At 49.5% G+C, this 21332-nt stretch overlaps 1 protein-coding gene across 3 annotated transcripts in view; it reads left to right on the top strand.

Moving 5' to 3' along the window:
- Positions 1 to 16303, top strand: part of LOC130391523 (probable E3 ubiquitin-protein ligase HECTD4) — a 57795-nt gene extending 41492 nt beyond the window's left edge. For 2 of the 3 annotated variants that reach the window (XM_056601721.1, XM_056601719.1), the window contains exons 60-75: positions 210 to 1696; positions 1801 to 2008; positions 2161 to 2384; positions 2742 to 2887; positions 3476 to 3582; positions 5020 to 5143; positions 5628 to 5818; positions 6642 to 6788; positions 7677 to 7796; positions 8378 to 8533; positions 8917 to 9020; positions 10181 to 10402; positions 11357 to 11523; positions 12606 to 12801; positions 13558 to 13780; positions 16153 to 16303. In XM_056601721.1, the coding sequence (XP_056457696.1) occupies positions 210 to 1696; positions 1801 to 2008; positions 2161 to 2384; positions 2742 to 2887; positions 3476 to 3582; positions 5020 to 5143; positions 5628 to 5818; positions 6642 to 6788; positions 7677 to 7796; positions 8378 to 8533; positions 8917 to 9020; positions 10181 to 10402; positions 11357 to 11523; positions 12606 to 12801; positions 13558 to 13780; positions 16153 to 16289 (3959 nt within the window). In that variant the 3' untranslated portion in view covers positions 16290 to 16303. The remainder of the gene's footprint in view (positions 1 to 209; positions 1697 to 1800; positions 2009 to 2160; positions 2385 to 2741; positions 2888 to 3475; positions 3583 to 5019; positions 5144 to 5627; positions 5819 to 6641; positions 6789 to 7676; positions 7797 to 8377; positions 8534 to 8916; positions 9021 to 10180; positions 10403 to 11356; positions 11524 to 12605; positions 12802 to 13557; positions 13781 to 16152) is intronic. The other variant, XM_056601720.1, reaches the window with a different exon arrangement.
- Positions 16304 to 21332: the final 5029 nt, after the last annotated feature.

Below are 21332 nucleotides of genomic sequence, written 5' to 3'. Positions count from 1 at the left end.
TAACCTAATCCACTGAAATAATCAGTACATTAACATCATTGTTTGGGAGCAGAAAGTCTCCCAAACCTTTTTATTTTTTAAATACATCATAATTGATTGACTATTGAGACCCAGCTGTATATTATTCTACTATTCCCCAATTGATCAAAATCCAACCATGTGATCCATGCCTGGCGTCGCCCGTCACCACGTCTCCTCTCCCCTCCCAGGCGGGCTGCTGTGGAACACGGACCTGGCGCCCTGCATCAAGGAGCTCAGCTTCCACCTGCTGGCCGAGCTCTTCCGCAAGGTGCACCAGCTGGAGCAGCGCAAGGGCCCCGCCGGCCTGGCCAGCTCCATCGGCCTGCTGCTCAACCCCTGCCTGGCCGTGGTCATGGCCCTGCAGACGGAGCTCCGCACGCTGTACGACCGCGAGACCCAGGGCTGGGCGGCGGCCGGTGGGGGGGCGGCTGGCGGGGGGGCCGGGGGCTCCTCCTCCTCCGCCTCCTCCTCCTCCTGCTGCGGGGGCGCCGCCCTGGCCCTGGGCACGGAGCAGAGCCGCTTCTCCACCTACTTCCACGCCCTGATGGAGGTGTGCCTGTCGGTGTCGGAGGTCACGCTGCCCCTCAACGTGGGCGCGGGCGTGTCGGCGGGCGCGCTGTCCTCCGCCAGCGCGCCCAACCTCAGCGACTCGTCATCGTCGTCGTCGTCGTCGCCGGGACAGACGCCGCAGAGCCCCAGCCTGCTGTCCAAGCGCAAGAAGGTCAAGTTGAAGCGGGAGCGGGCGGCGGCGGCGGTGGCCGCAGCCGTGGCCGCCGCCTCCTCCGGGAAGCGCGGGAGCGGCGGAGGCGGCGGAGGGGGGGCGCGGCTCTCGGAGAGCGACAGCGCCCTGCTGAACATGGCGGGTGGCAAGCCCGAGGACATGCTGTGGTTCCACCGCGGCCTCACCCTGCTCATGATCCTGCGCCACCTGGCCAACAAGGACCCCCAGGGGCTGAGCGTGACCAGCGACGCCGTGACGGACGCCTGCCAGGCCCTGGTGGGGCCCACGGCCCACGGCCGCCTGCTGGTGCTCTCGGGCATCCCCACGCACCTGGAGGAGCCGGTGGTGCGCGGCGCCATCCGCCGCGCCTGCAACGCCCACGGCGGGCTGTTCAAGGACGAGATCTTCATCCCCCTGCAGGAGGAGGAGCCCAAGAAGCCCAAGCCCGCCGCAGTGCGGCTCTGCAGCCCCCAGGACGGCCGGCCGGGGGGGCCCGAGCAGCCCGAGCGGCCCTCGCCCGGGGGCCCCGAGAGCCCCGACAGCTCCAGCAGCGCCACACCCGCCATGAGCGTGAGCGCGTCGGGCTCCACCAGCCAGACCTCCATCTGCAGCTCCTCCCAGGGGGTCTCGCGCACCACCAGCGAGCTGTCGGTGGACCAGGACCCGCTGGTCGGCCTGCCCCCGGGGCAGAACGCCGCCGCCGCCAACGCCGCCACCGCCGGGGGCTACCCCCCGCCGGGCCCCCCCACAGAGCCCCAGAACGTGTCGAGCCAGGAGAGCCTGGACGTCTCCCTGTGCAGCACGGGGAGCCTGGGCAGTCTGGGCAGCCTGGGGGAGACCCCCGAGAGCGGGGACGCGGCGTCGGTGTCCGACGGGGGCTCCATGTACACCGTCACCTCCATGGACAGCCACGTGGTCCTGGCCCGCCCCATCAAGGGCTATGCCGTCATAGAGGTGGGTGGTTCACACATGGGAACCCAGGATTACCCATCTGGGATTGATTATGCACAAGAGCAGGCCGATGGTTTGCTGACGTTCTTCCTTTGGGCTCGTCCTAGGTGCGTTCCCGCGCCAAGGTGGAGAAGATCCGCGCCAGCCTCTTCAACAGCAGCGACCTGATCGGCCTCTCCAGCCTGGAGGGTGAGGAGGAGCTGATGGAGCTGACCAGCGAGGAGATCCTCACGGCGTCCAGCGTTAACCAGAGCCTGTTCGACACCCAGGGCAGCTCGGCGCTGGAGGACTACTTTCTGGACAAGTCCCTGAGAGGTTCGTCTCCATACGTTCTCTCTCTCGCTCTCTCGCTCTCTCTCTCTCCCTATAATTTGTATTAAGGGGTGGAGGTCAGAACCATCCATCCATGACTCCGTTCTCCCTGCAGCTGGAGGATCCACTCACTGGTGTTGTGCTCCTCTTCCTAGGGGACAAGCTGGTGCCGGGTGCACGGGACGTCCTGACGGACATCTTCAAGAGCTGCGTCCACTCGGAGCAGATGCTGAGCCTCACGCCCGTCAAGCCGGCCAAGGTGTCGGACATTTACCTGAGCAAGGAGCAGATCAGCGCCCAGACCCCCGGCAACCTGCTGCACGTCTTCTTCACGCACGCTCGACCGCCCAAGAAAGTTCTGGACGACCAGCTGACGCAGGTAGGAGATAATAAAATGAACACGGTTTAAAGGTGCTGTAGGTAAGATACAAGAGCTATTGTTTGGGAGTGGAGTGTGATAATAAGTGGCTGGTTATCGTTCAGCAATGTACGTTTTGAATATCTCACAGATCATTTCTGACCAATAAGGGCATCTCTTCCACGATTGGTTCCCGTAATTTATCTATAGGGAGGGAGCAGAGAAGGAGTAGCATTTTTTGCACTTTCTTGCACTCTTCTTCTCTTTTCTGCTCTCTTTCTTCACAACAATCTTACAATCTAAGAAAGCTTTGATTTAAAAAAAAAAATAATAAATAAATAAATAAAAAAAACCTGAGCTTACTTTCCCTCTTCCCAGATCCTGCGAAAGTACGGCACCTCCAAGCCCAACAAGAACAAGTACAGCAAGGCGGGCAAGGAGCAGCACCCGGGCAAGGTGGTGAGCACCAAGAGACCCATCAGCAAGCCCGTCACCAAAGAGAAGTCGGTGCTCAACTGCGTCAGGTCAGGAGCCCTTCTGTCCCCACTGCCCTGGCATGCGGTGTGCGTGCACCACTTACATGTGTGCAGGATTTAATGGCCTTTCAGTTCAATGTCATTTGTGGCTCCACGTGAGCTGCAAAGATCTCACTGAAGAGACGTCTCTGCACAGAATAGGAAAGGGAATTGGAGCTTTAGAAGGCAACAGCAGTTGTTTTTTATCACGCAAATTTAACGATTGTTTTAAAATGCATTTGAATTGCCTTCTACAGACATGCATGCACTTGCACACAGACAGGCAGACAGGCAGACAGGCAGACAGACAGGTAGACAGGTAGACGGGTAGACAGACACACACAGACAGACAGACAGACAGACAGACAGACAGACAGACAGACAGACAGACAGACAGACAGACAGACAGACACACAAACAGACACACAGACAGACAGACACACACACAGACAGACAGACAGACACACTGACACACAGACAGACACACAGACAGACACACAAACAGACACACAGACAGACACACAAACAGACACACACAGACACACACACACACACACACACACACCCCTGTCCTTACGGAGGAATGTCTCTGTCCAGCAGGACTGCTCTGTGCGAGAAGAAGACGGTCCTGAAGCCCAAGTCTCCAGAGAAGTCTCGGCCCGACGAGAAGGACGTGGAGAAGTCTCCCGCCAAGAAGCCTGAAGGTAGGGTGGCGAGGTCACCGCTGGGTTCATCTGCTCACAGTCTATGGATAACCATCTACTGTTGGGTAGGGTCGGCTCAGTTCAGGAGGTAGAGTTGTGATCGGAAGGTTGCTAGTTCGGTCCCCGGCTCCACCTACGCTAGTGTTGAGATGTCTCTGAGCGAGACGCGTCTCCCGACGAGCTGGCTGTAGCCTTGCATGGAGGACCCTATTGTCGGCGTGTGAATGTGTGTGTGAACTCTTAGTCTCTTAGGATAAAAGCATCTGCTAAATGATGTCAATGTATTGGGGAGGATATTTTCATTTGATTAAGTTCGCTCATATTACACATTTTATTAAGAAACGATGCGACCAAGCTTGTGAAATGGTCAGTTAGTGAAGGGATACGGGCTCCCTTTATTCTTTAGTTAGGAGATGGCATTTTATGGATCATTGCAGGACGTTATGAACATTAACATTATGAAGGCTGGAGACTGGACTGGATGCCTGGACTCTCCTCATTGTTAACCGGCCAGAACCACATCACCAATTTAATATGATGTGCATGTATTTACCTGTATGTCAATTATGGCACCCACTGCACTCCTGAAAGAAGGGATCCCCTACTATGCGTTTCTTCTCAAGATTTCTTCCTTGCTAATTTCAAGGGAGTTTTTTCTTGCCCTTGTGGGGGCTTGGGCAAAGGGGGGTGTCATAAGTATTTGACCAGTTAAGCCCTTTGAGACTGTAATGGTGATTAAGGGGTATACAAATTAGGGCCCGACCGATTCATCGGCCTGCCGATTTAATCGGCCGATTATAGCCTTTTTGAAAATAATCAACATCTGCCAAAAAGACGCCGATTACAACTGTTTTATTTTTTTTAGAAATGTTATTGCGCTTAGTATCCTGCAGATTGCGCTCCTACTCGCCTTGCTAACTAACAACTTTAGCTGGAGTAAAAAAGAGGGGATTGAATTTTACCGTACAACATGAAAGCATGCTCGCTCAGGCAGCTGCGCGCTCACCCCACCAAGACGCGTTGTTTGAGCATGTTGTGCCTGTTTTTCTTTAGGTCCCAGGCCATGTTCATTTTTTATACTGTAGACTCTAACGGTGAGACCATACTGCTCAGCACGCACGTGTTAGTCACTGCTCACGAGCGCATCACATTGGGAGTTAGTTAATTATTTTACATTTTACATTACACTCATTTTTGACTGTAAATGTATTCTAAAACACTCAAAGGTTCTGCATTCAATTCACATATTCGTTAAAGTATCAAAAACTACGTTTTATGTTTTTTTTTTTTGTTTTTTTGGCCGATTAAATCGTAATCGTAATTTTTCTCTGAAAATAATCGGCATCGGCATCGGCACTCAAAAATCAATATCGGTCGGGCCCTAATACAAATAAATACTATACTTCCTCCAATGCTTCCCTGCGGGTCTTCTCCCAGTGCCAGAGGAGAAGTTCCTCACCCTGGAAGGATTCCACAAGTTTGCGATGGACCGAGCCAAGCAGGAGGTCCGTAGCGTGTGGAGGGCGATCCTGGCCTGCGGTTACGACCTCCACTTTGAAAGGTGAGACGGGGCAGCGTGTACCCTCACTGCACAACCTCTCCCTCACACCCAGACCCCCGCAGAGCTGAACCAGCGTCAGGTTTCACCGCCACTCACACACCATGGCTATTGTGCTGTGAGCTATGCCCAAACACATACCTAACCGATTACGTAAAACCTCGTAAAAAAACAAAGAAATAACACTGCAAAACAAAGCAAGAGCTAACTAAAACCCAGAAATGACAACACTAATCATGATGAATAATCTGATGTACAAGGTATGCAGTACAATGTGCTCCCCATATTTATCGATATCCCCTTTTCATGCGAAATGCTGACGTTGTGTAATGATCAGGGAGCTAAAGAACACTCACAACTGTTTAGAGAAAGGTCAGCAACGTGTAGGAATAGCAAGCCTGCAAGGAGCCGTGACGGGGAATGCAGAACGAAGCACCCCGGCAGAGTCGTCATCGTTGACACGTTGTGCCCGGTGTTCCACCCCTAGGTGCACGTGCATAGACACCCGCCACGCCCAGAAGGCCAGCCGCAAGTGGGGCCTGGAGATGGATGTGGCTCTGGTCCAGTACATCAACAGGCTGTGCCGGCACCTGGCCATCACCCCGGCCCGGCTGCACCCCCACGAGGTCTACCTGGAGCCCAGTGACGGAGCCGACCCGCGAGTGGCCTGCCTGCTCAGTCAGTGCACACACACACACACACACACACACACACACACACACACACACACACACACACACACACACACACACACACACACACACACCCACAGACAGACACACACACACACACACACAGACACACAGACACACAGACACACACACAGACAGACAGACAGACACACACACACAGACACACACACACACACAGACACACACACACACAGACACACACACACAGACAGACACAGAAACACACACAGACAGACACAGAAACTCACACACACACACACACACACAGAAACTCACACTCACAGAAACACTCACACACACACACAGAAACACACACACACACACACACACACAGAAACTCTCTCACACACACACACACACACACACACACACACACACACACACACACACACACACACACACACACACACACACACACACACACACACACACAGAAACTCACACACACACACAGAAACTCACACACACACACAGAAACTCACACACACACACAGAAACTCACACACACACACACAGAAACTCACACACACAGAAACTCACAAACACACACACAGAAACACCCACCCACACAGAAACACACACACACACAGAAACACACACACACAAACAGAAACACAGCTACACACACAGATACACACGCAGAAACACACGTACACACTCATACACACACAGAAAAAAAGACACACACAGAAACACAAACACACACAGAAACACAAACACACACTGACACAGTGTTTTTCTGAAGTCTCCCCTTGTGTGTGTCCGCAAACTGACCCAAGCCGGTGTGTCCCTCCGTCTCCCGCCCCCAGATGTGCCCGTAGAGAGCCTGCGTCTGCGCTTCGCTCTGCTGCAGTCCCTCAACAACACCCTGGAGAGCTTCTTCCTGCCGCTGGTGGAGCTGCGACAGACGCACACCTACCAGAACAGCATCGCCGCGCTGCTGTGTGAAGCCAAAGGTGACCCCCCCCCCCCCTCCGGGCTCGCCACAACCCATTCTCCCCCTCTTCCTTAGTGATAATGAAGGTTGATGAAGGGATTTTGTTTGTGTAACGTGTATAGCACATTGGTCCGTTTTGACCAATTCTGAGATTCTGAGTCATTTTGAATTGGTCGTAATGAATTGGTCAACATTGACCAATCTGAGTAAGTACCATGATAAACTAAAGTCGCAATTTTACCTCCTCCACTCATATCCTAATGCCCCAGCACGCACCAATTGGTCGATTTGTGTTATACCATAATTTGATTTTCTCACAAGAAACGCCACTTTAGCATATGAAGCGCCATCATTAGATCCCGGTGTATATGAATTGGAAAACAATTGTGATGCTGTGGAAAGGCTGTTTGAGGGATTTGCCGGGAGTGACTGGTTTTATACTCTGGACCACATTTTCTAAGTTTACAGGGGAAAAAAGGAATACTTTGCCCTAACAGCTGACTTTATGAATTCATTGCAACAGAATGTGAGGGTCTTGTTGAGGGTCAGAAATAATTGAGGTCCCTGAAGTATCCTTGACAGTTAAGATGCAGGAGGGAAGACGTCTCTGTGCCATCTCTCTTTCGTATATTAGTGTTTTATGCTGAATATGGAAATGGCAAAATTTGATGCCACTTTGGCGATTGGTTTGGGAGTTATGAAAGAAAATGAACCTTAAAATGTCAAACCTGAAAATCCAATCATTTTGTCAACAATCATAAGATATACACAGTTATTCTTTGTTTTTATAACAATATATATATATTTTATTAAATTTTATTTTCTATAACTCTATAACTCTAACCCGTCGGACTGAGGTAAAGTGTTGACCGACGACGGACCCCGTCTCTCATCTGGCCCGCCTCAGGTCTGGTGTACTACGACACCAAGGTGACGGTCATGAACCGAGTGCTGAACGCCACCGTCCAGCGTACGGCCGACCACGCCGCCCCCGAGATCACCTTGGACCCCCTGGAGATCGTGGGAGGTAGGCGCCCTGTCCCGCCGGTTTCTTAGCCAAACGCCGCGGTGATCAAACACACCGCACGGCTTCTGTCGCTTTATGCTTCCTAGCTCAAACATTGACATACAGGAGATTAGGCAATAGTGTGCATACACATTAATATTATTGGTAGTGTGTGCGTGTGTGTGTGTGTGTGTGTGTGTGTGTGTGTGTGTGTGTGTGTGTGTGTGTGTGTGTGTGTGTGTGTGTGTGTGTGTGTGTGTGTGTGTGTGTGTGTGTTAGAGACTTCACGCAAATAAATGCATAATTTAAAGATATGAATGTGTGTGTGTGTGTATAATTACCTAACATTTGGCAGACACTTTATGTCCAAAGCGACACGCAACCATTCATACACACATTCACACACCGACGGCGGTGTCAGCCACACAAGGCGACAGCCAGCTCGTCGGGAGCAGTCTAGGGTTAAGCGTCTCGCTCAGGGACACCTCGACACTCGGCTAGGAGGAGCCGGGGATCGAACTAGCGACCCTCCGGTTACCAGTCAACCCGCTCCGCCTCCTGAGCCGCATGCCGCCCATATAACGTCCCCGTGTGGTCCGTAGGGGAGATCCGGTCTTCAGAGAACACGTACTTCTGCCAGGCGGCCCGCCAGCTGTCTTGCGTGCCCTCCTCGCAGCTCTGCGTCAAGCTGGCCAGCGGGGGGGACCCCACCTACGCCTTCAACATCCGCTTCACGGGGGAGGAGGTTCACGGCACCAGTGAGTACCGCGCTCCACCTCCCAGGGAAGATCTGCCCTTTTTTTCCCCTGTGTTTTAGTGACATCATAAGTGGGCGTGTCCACCTGGATTTATACTGGACGGATCAGGGTACCAGCCTAGACCGTGGGCTGTAGCACCTAACGTTTGCAACATCGAGGAGGTCTATCGATCATACATCGAGGAGGTGGACACACTCCCACTTGTGATGTCACTAAAAGCCAGGAAATGGCTTGCAATGGCTAATCACGCTCACACCTGATGGCACGGCGTCACCCCTAGCCCTAGCTCTACCGAACCGCTCCAGAAATCCGGTGTTTTCCCCTCAGTCTGACGGTGTTCATGGCGGTGTTCTCCCTCCTTCTCCCCCCCCCCCCCCCTCCAGGCGGCTCCTTCAGACACTTCCTGTGGCAGGTGTGCAAGGAGCTGCAGAGCTCGGCCCTGTCCCTGCTGCTACCCTGCCCCAGCGCGGCAGCCAATCGCAACAAGGTAGGCGGGGCCACACCTTTATGAGTGATGTGTGAGTCTCCCACTTGGCCGGTTGTTGTTGTTGTTATTCTGTGTGAGGGACGGGTTGGTTTCAGTTTTGCCTTTCAGTCGACTGCCTAGTAGGAAAAAGGATTAGATGTTCTGGGAAACGGAACGTTTTGTAACGTTGCTTTGTGCCATTTGTTTCCCCCTGTTATCATGAGTAGAACGCGATGTTCCAATTCATATTCATGACTTGGTTCTGAATACGCTGACCTATGAGACGCGTGTGGTTGATCAGTCCATGTTCTACGCTGGGCTGCTTTAGTATCAGGCCTAAAACCCTAGCGTATCTATCGCTTTGGAGATTTCTTGGAATCCAATCGCGATCTATCCAAATCCCGATCATTTAGGGCAACAGTAGCTCAGGAGGTAGAGCGGGTCACACACGGCCCACATCCTCACTCTGTACATAATTCATGTACAAATTCATAATTCAAAAAATAATAATAATAATAAAAAACTTAAAAAAAAATAATAATAAAATAGACAAATAATAATTGATCGACTTGCAGAAAACTCGGTCAAGAAAGATGAGAAGAATTCATAGAATTCAAAGGCAAACCCATGCGTCTAGTTTGCTTAGAAACTATATCAGTCATTAAAGGTATCCACTTAAGTCGCCACAACAACTGCAATGAAAATCATGCTTGTAGGGTTTGAGTTCATTGAGTTGTTGCAATTAATGTTGGGCCACGGTTTTTCAGTTTTGTGACATCATTGAATGATGATGTATGTGAGCCTTTTGCACTGATAAAAATAATGACTATTCATGTGGCTGTTTGAGCATGGAAAACATGAAATGAATGTATGTTGGTTCAATTAACATACCGTACACATAGGTTATGATTCTGGAAGATTTTTTAGGTAGTGGCCATACCCAAAATACACCAGAATACAGGAAATCCTATCTACCAAATTCAAAATTGTGTAGCTTCTCTCACCTCACGTTTAGTTGAAGTGTGCAGTCATGTGGCCCTCTGATGGTTCTGATGGAAGATGTGTCCCTCTTTATCATGAAAGTTGCCCATCCCTGATCTAGGGGATTCTGCCGACGGTTTTATCCGGTCGCGTTTCTCTAGTTTCCCCCGCTGACCTCTCTCTCTCCCCGCCCTCCCCAGGGGAAGTACATCCTGACGCCCTGTCCCATCAGCTACGCCGACGAGCAGCTGCTGCACTTCCTGGGCCAGCTGCTGGGCATCGCCATCCGCGCCGACGTGCCCCTGCCGCTGGACCTGCTGGCCTCCTTCTGGAAGGGCCTGGTGGGCCAGCCCCTGGACCCCGAGCACGACCTTCAGGACGCCGACCTGCTCACCTACAACTACGTCAAGAAGTTCGAGAGCGTAGGTCGCCCGACGGCTGCTGCGGCCAGCGCGACAGTTGAGATGGCGCGTCTAGGACTGGATGAGTGTAGATGAGACTTCTATATACAAAACAATTTCTTGCAATTCTTTGCGATTTCTTTAGGAGATATCGCGTCTAGGACTGGATGAGGTTAGATGAGACTTCTAAATACAAAACAAAACGCACAAATAGTGTTGGAGGAATAACCTATTTTGATGTAAGCGTACACTCTACTGAGTCTTTAAACCGTTTCACCCCCTCCCCAGAAGTCTGTTGTCCTTACACCAAAGGGAACACGTTGTCACCCTCTATTGTCTTAAGGGGAAGGGGGGCACAGTGTCACCCCCTCTCTGGAAGACAGTTTGTCCTCGCATCAAAGGTGGGGGAGATATTTAGCACATCCTCTCGCCAAGCAGATGTATTTATGAGGGGGTCACGGCTTTTGGTGACCTGTTTACGACAAGCAATAGATTAAGAACAAAGAGGGGCTGGATAACACTTGTTATCACTAGTTATCCAGCTAGATAATATCCATGGCAGGAATAGAAAACAAAGCTTAAATGAATAAACATACAACATTTATATTTCCATTACAAACGTCGTCCTCTTAAAGACACCATGAGCTCAAAATAGGCGATGGAATTTGATGGATAATAATGTTGACCGTACTCACTCCCTGTGTTTATTTAACATTAACAACACAATATATCCAACCAACGTCCCTGCCTCCAACCTTTACATTTAGACCCTTTTCACTGAAGCTTTCCTCTAATGTTTCTTTCAGGTGAGGGAGAGAACAATGAAGGCATACAATCTCTCGGGGAACAAGGCTCTGATCTATCTATCTATCTCAGTCAGTCAGTCAGTCAGTCAGTCAGTCACTAATGACTCAAATAGGCTCCAGGGGTTTTCTCATTCTCCCTCCCTCCCTCCCCCTCCCTCTCTCCCTGCAGGTGGGAGACGAGGGGGAGATGGACGCCCTGTGTGCGGAGATCTCGTCCCAGTACCACTCGGGGGAGAGTCCCGACTCCCCCGGCCGGCCCTGCTGCACCTTCACCTACGTCACCATGACGGGGGAGGAGGTGGAGCTCTGTCAAGGCGGCCACAACATCGCCGTTAGGTAACCGGGCGGCAACGCACCGATGAGGGGGCTTGGGGAGGATTCTGGGAAACGATTGGAGCCCTGTGAACGCTGCGGTCGGGGTCCGGGTTCTTTAGAGGTCGGGTTTGTTCAGGGGGTCCTGTTCGTTAGGTGGTTCTGCAGTCGTTCCGTAGCCTCGTGGGACTCGCCTCATCAGAATCGGTTCATGGCAAACAAGGAGAACCGAAAAAGCTGAGAAATCTGCGGAGCGATCAGAAAAAAGCTCCGACCGAATTCGCAGGGGCAAACAGAGCAACGGTGACACAGTCGTTGCATCCCATTGGCTGGAGTAAGGTCGTAGAGTAATGCAAGGCCACACCCTTATCTGAAATCAATTGCTGGCCCGGCCAAGGCCAGACTGATATTCATTAAAGTTGATATTCGTTAACTTTAATAAACGAAGGGCCTCTTGAGGCGAGAAATTCTGTTTGTTAAGTGAAATAGTGCTGATTATATTCTGAATTTGACATTGTGTGTGTGTGCGTGTCTCTTTATGTGTGTTTGCGTGTGTGTGTGTCTCTGTGTGTGTGTGTGTGTGTGTGTGTGTGTGTGTGTGTGTGTGTGTGTGTGTGTGTGTGTGTGTGTGTGTGTGTGTGTGTGTGTGTTTGCGTCTCTTTGTGTGTGTGTGTGTGTGTGTGTGTCTCTTTGTGTGTGTGTGTGTGTCTTTGTGTGTTTGTGCGTGTCTCTTTGTGTGTGTGTGTCTCTCTCTTTGTGTGTGTGTCTCTCTCTTTGTGTGTGTGTGTGTCTCTCTCTTTGTGTGTGTGTCTCTCTCTTTGTGTGTGTGTCTCTCTCTTTGTGTGTGTGTGTGTGTGTGTGTGTCTCTCTCTTTGTGTGTGTGTCTCTCTTTGTGTGTATGTGTGTGTGTCTCTCTTTGTGTGTGTGTGTCTCTTTATGTGTGTATGTACGTGTGTGTCTCCCTCTTTGTCTGTGTGTGTGTGTCTCTGTGTGTGTGTGTGTGTGTGTCACTCTCTTTATGTGTGTGTGTACGTGTGTCTCCCTCTTTGTGTGTGTGTGTCTCTTTGTGTGTGTGTTTTTCTGTGTGTGTGTGTGTGTGTCTCCAGCTGGGAGAACAAGGGGGAGTATGCGCGGGCGGTGCGTGCGCTGCGGCTGCGCGAGCTGCACAACGCCGAGTGCATGAGCGCGGTGCGCGCTGGCCTGGCCTCCATCATCCCCCTGCAGCTGCTCACCATGCTCAGCCCCCTGGAGGCCGAGCTGCGCACCTGCGGCCTGCCCTACATCAACCTGGAGTTCCTGAAGGTAACGCGGGACAGCACACACACCGGGAACAAGGACACTCACAAAGAGACGCACACACACCGGGAACACGGACACTCACAAAGAGACACACACTTACAAACACCGGGAACACGGACACTCACAAAGTGACACACACACACCGGGAACACGGACACTCACAAAGAGACACACACACACACACACACCAGGGGACCCGGACACTCACAAAGAGACACACGCACACACACACACACCGGGAACACGGACACTCACAAAGAGACACACACACACCGGGAACAAGGACACTCACAAAGAGACACACACACCGGGAACGAGGACACTCACAAAGACACACACACACAAACACCGGGAACAGGGACACTCACAAAGAGACATACACACACCGGGAACACGGACACTCACAAAGACACACACACACACACACACCGGGAACAGGGACACTCACAAAGAGACACACACCGACACACACACACACACACACTGAAAAGCACACACACACTGAGAGAAACACACACACACACACCGAGAGACTCACTCACACACACACCCACTTAGACGCACACCCACATGCATACAGAGACATGCACACTGACACACACACACGCACAGACATACTGAGACACACACATACAGAGACACACATGCACAGACACAAATGCTTTGTCATTGATAAAAGGAGTCATTATTCTGATTTTGTTCCAACCTTGTCTGTTTGTTTTGTGTGTGTGTGCGTGCGCGTGTGCGTGCGCGCCTCAGGCCCACACCATGTACCAGGTGGGTCTGATGGAGACGGACCCTCACATCGAGTTCTTCTGGACGGCGCTGGAGATGTTCACTCAGGAGGAGCTCTGCAAGTTCATCAAGTTCGCCTGCAACCAGGAGCGTATCCCCTTCACCTGCCCCTGCAAGGACGGGGGCCCCGACACCGCCCACGTGCCCCCCTACCCCATGAAGATCGCCCCCCCCGACGGAGCCGCCGGTAAGGGTCCCACTGGTGTGTGTGTGCGTGTGGTTCTTTTAATTTTCAATTTCTAATTAGCTTTATTTTACCAGGAGGCCCTTCTGAGTTGTGTGTGTGTGTGTGTGTTGTGTGTGTGTTGTCTGTGTGTGTTTTATTCATTTTCAATTGTTAATTTCCATTAGTTTACCAGGAGGCTCTGAGGTTAAGAATCAGTTACCAAGGTGTCCGGGGATAAGATACAACAGCATAACAAGTCACGTAAAGTCTCTGCAGACAACAAATAACACAATACACTTCAAACAGAGGATGGAGCAATTCAACAGCCATACTCCTTGAGATGAACCAGTGCCCTGTTCCAAGAAGTCGAATTTCCCGGTTAATCTGATAATATATGTTGAGTCAGAATTCAGGGAAAGCCAGACTTTTTGTTTTACCGAGATACCAAGCTTAGAGCACTCTCGAGTTCAGCTACCATGGCAACGCCTGCTGTGAGCCTGGGGCAAACCCAGGTCATAACACTTCGTCTCTACTTTTCAGTAGCGCCTGGCCACCGAGATCGTTTATTGGCCTGTGGCATGTGCCACCGCGACCACTGACATACCATGGCGTTCCTGAACCATGGTTCAGGAACGGTAACTGCCGTTCAGGTGGAACGGCATATGACGTTCAGGAACACTAACTACCGTTCAGGTGGAACGGCATATGACGTTCAGGAACACTAACTACCGTTCAGGTGGAACGGCATATGACGTTCAGGAACACTAACTACCGTTCAGGTGGAACGGCATATGACGTTCAGGAACAGTAACTACCGTTCAGGTGGAACGGCATATGACGTTCAGGAACAGTAACTGCCTACTTTTTGAGAAACAGAAAACGACAGGAGATGAACTTGAAAACTTGAATAGACTGTATTACCGTTGTTTTGTAGAGAGAATCGATGCAGTTGTTATGTAGGTCACTACTCTCAGCTGTTGGCTCGAATAGAGCTCCACCTAACTCCAAGAAGAAATGGATGAATGTGGGAAATACACATTTAGTTATTTTTTATCACCAAGACATGCCTCAGACAATAACTGTTGAACACTCTTGGCTTCAGCTAGTTGTGCAGAGCCAGCCGATTTGTGTTGACGTACTGCCAGTGAGCCAGCCTGGGTTTCAACCAGTAACAGCACTGGAATAGCAGTGACCGCTTGGAAATCCCCTGATTTAACACATTTTTATGGTGTGATTGGAGCCAGCTGTTTTCACGTTCACCCTATCTGAGATCAACATTGGATCGGCTGTTCTGAAAACCACAAACAGTCAAGTCCAGTCAGGGAGGCACTCGCGGTAGTCAGAGTTCATGTTCATATTGAAACATCCTAACCTGCTCCTTGAAACAGGGTCCAGGAAAGTCCAAACTCAAACCTTTACGGGCTATAGAGGCCGACGCTGGGCCCTGGATGAAAGGAATGTAAAAGATCCTTCATGTGGAGCCATGTCATCTTAACTATGCTGTGTGATCTCCCATGACCTCATGTGTGCTCTGCGTTTATCAGGTACACCGTGTGGAAGCCAGGAGGCTTTGAGAAACTCGGACAACTTTGTTTTGCTGCTTTTAGAAGCAACACTGAGGAATTCCGAGAATGATTTGATTTCTGAAGGCATTATCGCCCCGGCCTTGACGCCACTGACACACACTGTTTTGATTGATTGTTTATTTTCGTGTCATGCCAAACAAGTGGTCCATCCCACACAGGATTGCAAGACACCGATATAACTAAACAAAGAGTGTAGTACATACACAATCACAATACAATACAACACATCCGGCACCGGATAAACACACTCAATATACATTGACATATTCCTCCTAGCCCACGCCTTTTCCATACAGTCAGCAATCACAAATGTTCTATATTTGAATAGCCAAGCTAACATATCTGTGTCACGCATACAATGAACTTATTTTAGATGGACTTTATTGAATAACCTAAGTCGCAAATCATGATAAAACGATTTCATTGAGCTCACAAAAGTTCCACAGTGTTTTCTCCGCGCTGTGTCTGTCAGTGGAGTGAGTGAATCAAGGCCTTCACACATCGAGTATTATACAAGGAGGTGAAACAAGAGCGAGAAGGATCCAGATTTATCTAATGATAGCCAGGCTCATCTCGTTCAGCACATATTACCGACCATGTCTGCCTGCTAAGTACAGCCAACATGGGGAAGAGTGTCGGTACATGAACGGACATAAATGCTGTCATCCTAATCACATTTCCTAATTTTACTGTGTGTGTGTGTGTGTGTGTGTGTGTGTGTGTGTGTGTGTGTGTGTGTGTGTGTGTGTGTGTGTGTGTGTGTGTGTGTGTGTGTGTGTGTGTGTGTGTGTGTGTGTGTGTGTGTAGGCTCGCCAGACTCGCGCTACATCCGGGTGGAGACGTGCATGTTCATGGTGAAGCTGCCCCAGTACACGTCGCTGGAGGCCATGCTGGAGAAGCTGCGCTACGCCATCCACTACCGCGAGGATCCACTCAGTGGCTAGGCCCTGGCCCCGCCCCCTCCCACTACCTTAGGTCCGACCCCCCCCCCCCCCCCCCTGGCAGACCGCTCGTGGCTGCTGCCCCGATGCTCTGACATGTTTTTGCTTTGTTTTTGTTCCCTTCCATTCTGCGCCGTCCCCATCGACTGTTTTTGCATCTTTTAGGCGTTCCAACCTTTTGCTGGAGGGGAATCCCCAGGTGAGGGTCAGACACGGCTGACTTTGAGCGATGGGTGTGTGCGCGTGTGTGTGTGTGTGTGTGTGTGTGTGTGTTTCTGTGTTCTGGTTGCACTTAGTATTGAAGTAGCCACCACAAGGGTTTGAAACTGTGACACGGTGCAGTACTACTACAAAGTATTTCCGATATTACTTTGATATTTCTTTTTTTTTTTCGGATAGAAGCTTCTTCATGCAGGCTAGGGTCCCCCACTGCCTGACAAGGTTGAGCACTACAAGGTTATGTTGAGCTCTGTAGGCACTTTAAAAATGTACGTCCACTGGCAAGTGGACTCTTCCTCTCTCTCGCTCTCTCTGCTCTCTCTGCTCTCTCTGCTCTCTCTCTCTCTCTCTCTCTCTCTCGCTCTCTCTCGCTCTCTCTCTCTCTCTCTCTCTCTCTGCACTCTCTCTCTCTCTGAACTCTCTCTCTCTCTGCACTCTCTCTCTCTCTGCACTCTCTCTCTCTCTGCACTCTCTCTCTCTCTTTGAATTTGCGCGGTGCTCCAGGAAACGATACAGCTTGCTTTAATCTGCGAATGCTTCAACCTCGCTGCCTCCCTCTGCCCCCCTGTGAGCCCTCCTGTGAGACAAGCCTTTACCCCTGGTACTTCTCGCCAGAGAGGAGGACACTGGAAGTGTGTGTGTCAGCGTGTGTGTTTGTCAGAAATACCCTCCATGCTGTGACGGCGGTCGCTCTAGTCATGCTCGAGGAACTGGTGAAGTGTCCAGATGGGCTCTGTCTCTGAGCAGTCTCTGGCTCTGAGCAGGCAGAGCCAGAGACGCCCACTCTGAGTACAGAAGGACAACGTGACACCGACCGTCACAAGAAAACGGAAGACGAACCACCAACGGGAAATCCAACTCATCTGCTGATATAATCCGTGACCCTATTTTAGTCTCTGAAGAAAATGGTATTTAGTTGTAACGAAAAATTCTGAGGCATATTTATTGACTTTTCTCTCCAGTTTGTCAGGTTGGTTTAGAAATATCTGGCAGCGCAGTCCGGTCCGACGAGGGGGTCCTCTCACTGAGGGAGACCCCCGGTCCCCCCAGTCTCCAGACTTTGCGGGGTCCTCACTGAGCTTGTCCCCCGGTCCCCAGGGTCCGGACTTCGCTCTCCCTTTGGAAGCCCCTGTGTTGCTTTGATAAGGCGGGGGGGGGAGGTGTCGCCCCATAGCTGCTTGTGTGCTATGCTACTGAATGTGGAAAACAGAATCCCTGGCTCCTCTCCAGTGTCACACTGTAACACATACACGTACACACATATGCACATACACATACACAAACACATACACATATACATACACACACAGAGTATATATATATATATATATATATATACCTGGGGTCGGTCATCTTATGTCTGAGGAGAACAGGCCTTTGCCGTTTGCTTGGGTTTGTTGTGTTGGTTTGTTTTTGTTTTCCTGAGACTTTTATTTAGACTGTAAAAAAAAAAATACTTCTGAGAAAATAAATGTACATAGTTTTATGTTTTGAAAGCGATTTTATTAATTTATTGCTTATTCACTTCACCTGATGATGATTTTTTTTTTTGCACTATTCTTCCATGAAATTCTTCTTCGACAAGGAGCAGATGGGGGGGGGGGGGGGGGTCTGTTGACGTCCTGTTTGTTTAGCGGGAGGGGGGGGCGGGTATTTTTTTACAAACTCTTGAAGCGACCCGTCATCGGCCGATGTCCGTCTCGTGCTCAGACAGGTCTTCTCCTCCGACAAACATGTTCTTGTGGAAGTAAAAAAAAAAAAACTTTTACTCGGAATAGAACTAAAGAACTTAAAAAAAACAGCCAATGATTGCTATTCAACATGTGTTGGGGGTTGGGGAGGGGGTTAAGTTGCTTGCCAGTTTGAAAATGTTTGGGTCTTTTATTTTGAAGGGTAAAATGTTTGGGTCTTTTATTTTGAAGGGTACCCCAGGTATACCGCTGCTAACAGGGATGCTCGCTTACTTTCTCCTAACGGGGGCAGGAGGGAGATCATATAAAGGACATATCCATACACAGACGTGCTACGATGAGAAAATGTGTGCTGTACATTTACTTGATATTTATTACAATTATTTATGGTTGCATTAACTTTTACTGTCTTACCTCTGCACATCAGAAACTTCGAAAAAAGAAAAACGCATCTTAAAAAGAAAAAAGGATTATACAGATGTAAAGAATCAGATGGCGTTTGAGATTTCTGTGTCACAATAAAGAAATGTCTTGACGTACCACTGTGGTGTCGGTTGGTTATGTTCAGGTTTTCTACATGAAGGTACACAGAGCTGTTTCCTCAGGACTTTAGGCTCTACCTATTGAGTTAAGATACGGAAGAGGATTAAGGCGACATGTATCTTTTTTTCCTTTAAAGTCAGAATTCTGAGATCAAAATCAGAATGCAAATTTTTTAATACAAATCCTGATTAATCTCAGATTCCTGATTTTAAAATCAAAACTGTTTTTATTCAGACTTTTTTCAGCAATGATAACAAAAACAAAAAAAACACAAACGCTCGATCAAACGCCCGGCCCGACTCAAGGATAGTGGTGGGAAATATCGGCGGGCCGGGTCGGGTCAATCAGAAACCCTCATGGTTTAACATGTATTGGCTAAAAAAATGACTACTGTAGCTTATTTAAACACAATCCAAATTGTGCAAGGAATTATTTCCATTGGTCATTCTGACCGGGGTCATTAAGAAATTTCGGTCTTCCTCATTTTATTCCCGGGTCAATGACCGGTAATAACCGGACAGCGGAAACTCTGCTATAAAGTAAACCGACCTAACTTTCACCGTCAACACCGAACCCGATTTTCTCAAACAGAAGTTTCAAAATAAGATCTAGTAGTGAGTACGGGTAGCATAGAACTAATGTTAGCCAAGTGGGGGCTCCATGATTGCTAAATCTAATGAGGGAGGTAAAATTGCCATAAACGAAGGAAGGTATGCCTTGCGACTGTGCTGCGCAGTATGCCTTTCGAAACACCTTGTGATTGGTCGATGAAACGCTACCAGGAACCCCTAAAGGGCCTAAAGGGTGTCATGACGGAAACGCCCAAGCCTGCAGATGGACCCTTCTCAATATAGTACCTGCTCTTTCGTATTACATTCCGTTTAGTGATACCTAACAACATTAAATACAATAAATAACAGTTTAAATCTTAAATACTAACAAGCAAATTGCACAAATTTGTTGGAAAAGGCTACCTTCCACCACGTCTCCCCAACATGACGTCATCGCTGAATGGCGTTAGAAAACACCCGTTACTGCCAAAAACGACAAAAACTGGACTTTAACACTATTTTGGAGACATTTTATAAATGATACAAATATTTTGAGTTCTTTATGTACCCATTAATCAAAACTTCTGGTTAACCTGCACGCAGGCCTTTAAGGGGAGGGTGGGGGTGTCCATACACAAAGTATCATCTCTGAATTAATGTCATCTCGTAGAAGTTCTCAACAGCTGATTCTGTGTTCAGTTGTATTACAGCTTCTAATTTCATTTGTTTATCTCTAGAGAAATGGGCGGGCTCCAGACCTAATGACCTCATGGCTCCGGGTATTCTCACGTTGTCACAGGTCTGGGCCTTCTCGTCGCCTTGCGCGTGAGGCCGCGTGTTGTGTAAGGTTGCACCCTCAAGACGTGATGTTGCGGCATGCGGCTGGGGAACCAGACACCTTCTGGGAGCAGCGAGTGCCGGGCCAGGCTGGTTCCAGCCGGATCTGAGTCATGACCCCCTCACTGACCAAGCGTTTCTGCTCTGTGAACTCACCGAGCCCATGTGTCTTTTACAACCAATATACATTTGGATGCTTGATGTTCAGGGATTGGACCAAAATAAAAGCTCAATGCTGTGAAGAATGGTGTTTAGAAATCACAAAGCACAGGAACACAATGTTTGCTGTTTATTGATGCCCTATCTGTAAGTGAATGGAAAAGTTTAATGTTTACACATTAGTAGCACACTGGCGCACTGACTAATGTCATTTTATACAGTATCCTTCAGCCACGCCCTATGCCCTGAGGTGGCTGTCAAATGAATGTTTTCAACACCTGTCACCTGTTTGACATGGGAATACTGTCGCCAGGGGCAACATGCAGCCCTTCCCCTGTTTTGGATGAGCTGAGAGCCAATCACAGTGCAGCAGAGGGTGACATCCCTCAAGCAGCCGACGTGTGGAATCCCGCTGTCTGGTTATGTAACTGGAATGTCAACCCCTTGATTAACCGTTGTTTACCTTTGGAGGACTGCAAGGCCTTATGAAATGCAGCAATTATCCAGAGGAGTGTTGATCGCTCTTTAAGATGGTTAGAATTTTAATCCCTGTTTAATTCTGTGAAGAATGCATTATGGCTCACTGGGTGCTACTCATTCGGTAGACCATGAAGAGGAAAGTCTGGTGTCTACCTTTAAAGAGAGATGGAAATTAATTGTTTGTGAAGATGTGCTTAATAAAGTACAACAACATGAAGAGTGTAGATGGAACGTAAATTCACAGACAGACTCACGTTATAGTGCATATCTGGTACATTTGAATAGATGTTTACCTATTATTAAAAAGGGAAATAGAACTTATGTCTGCTGTTGAAAGAAACCGAGATGAGTCATCTGAACTGCGGTATACACAAACCTACCATCACCTGAGGAATGATTATAAAATAAACCTGGCACATCTCCCTGCTCTCTTTTACTCGTTTTATCAGCCAACAAAAACACTAGTTTCTGTCAAGGTTTCAGGGAATGTCAGGTAGGAGGTTGAAGCTAAAGCTTTGAATCCTTTGGGTCTCACACAGGTGCTGTCTTTTATTGTGCTAATAACC

This window comes from Gadus chalcogrammus, chromosome 11, assembly GCF_026213295.1.
Source record: "Gadus chalcogrammus isolate NIFS_2021 chromosome 11, NIFS_Gcha_1.0, whole genome shotgun sequence".
NCBI classification, from domain to species: Eukaryota; Metazoa; Chordata; class Actinopteri; order Gadiformes; family Gadidae; genus Gadus; species Gadus chalcogrammus.
The sequence above is the reverse complement of the archived record's forward strand: the minus strand, read 5'-3'. Positions and strand labels throughout refer to the sequence as shown.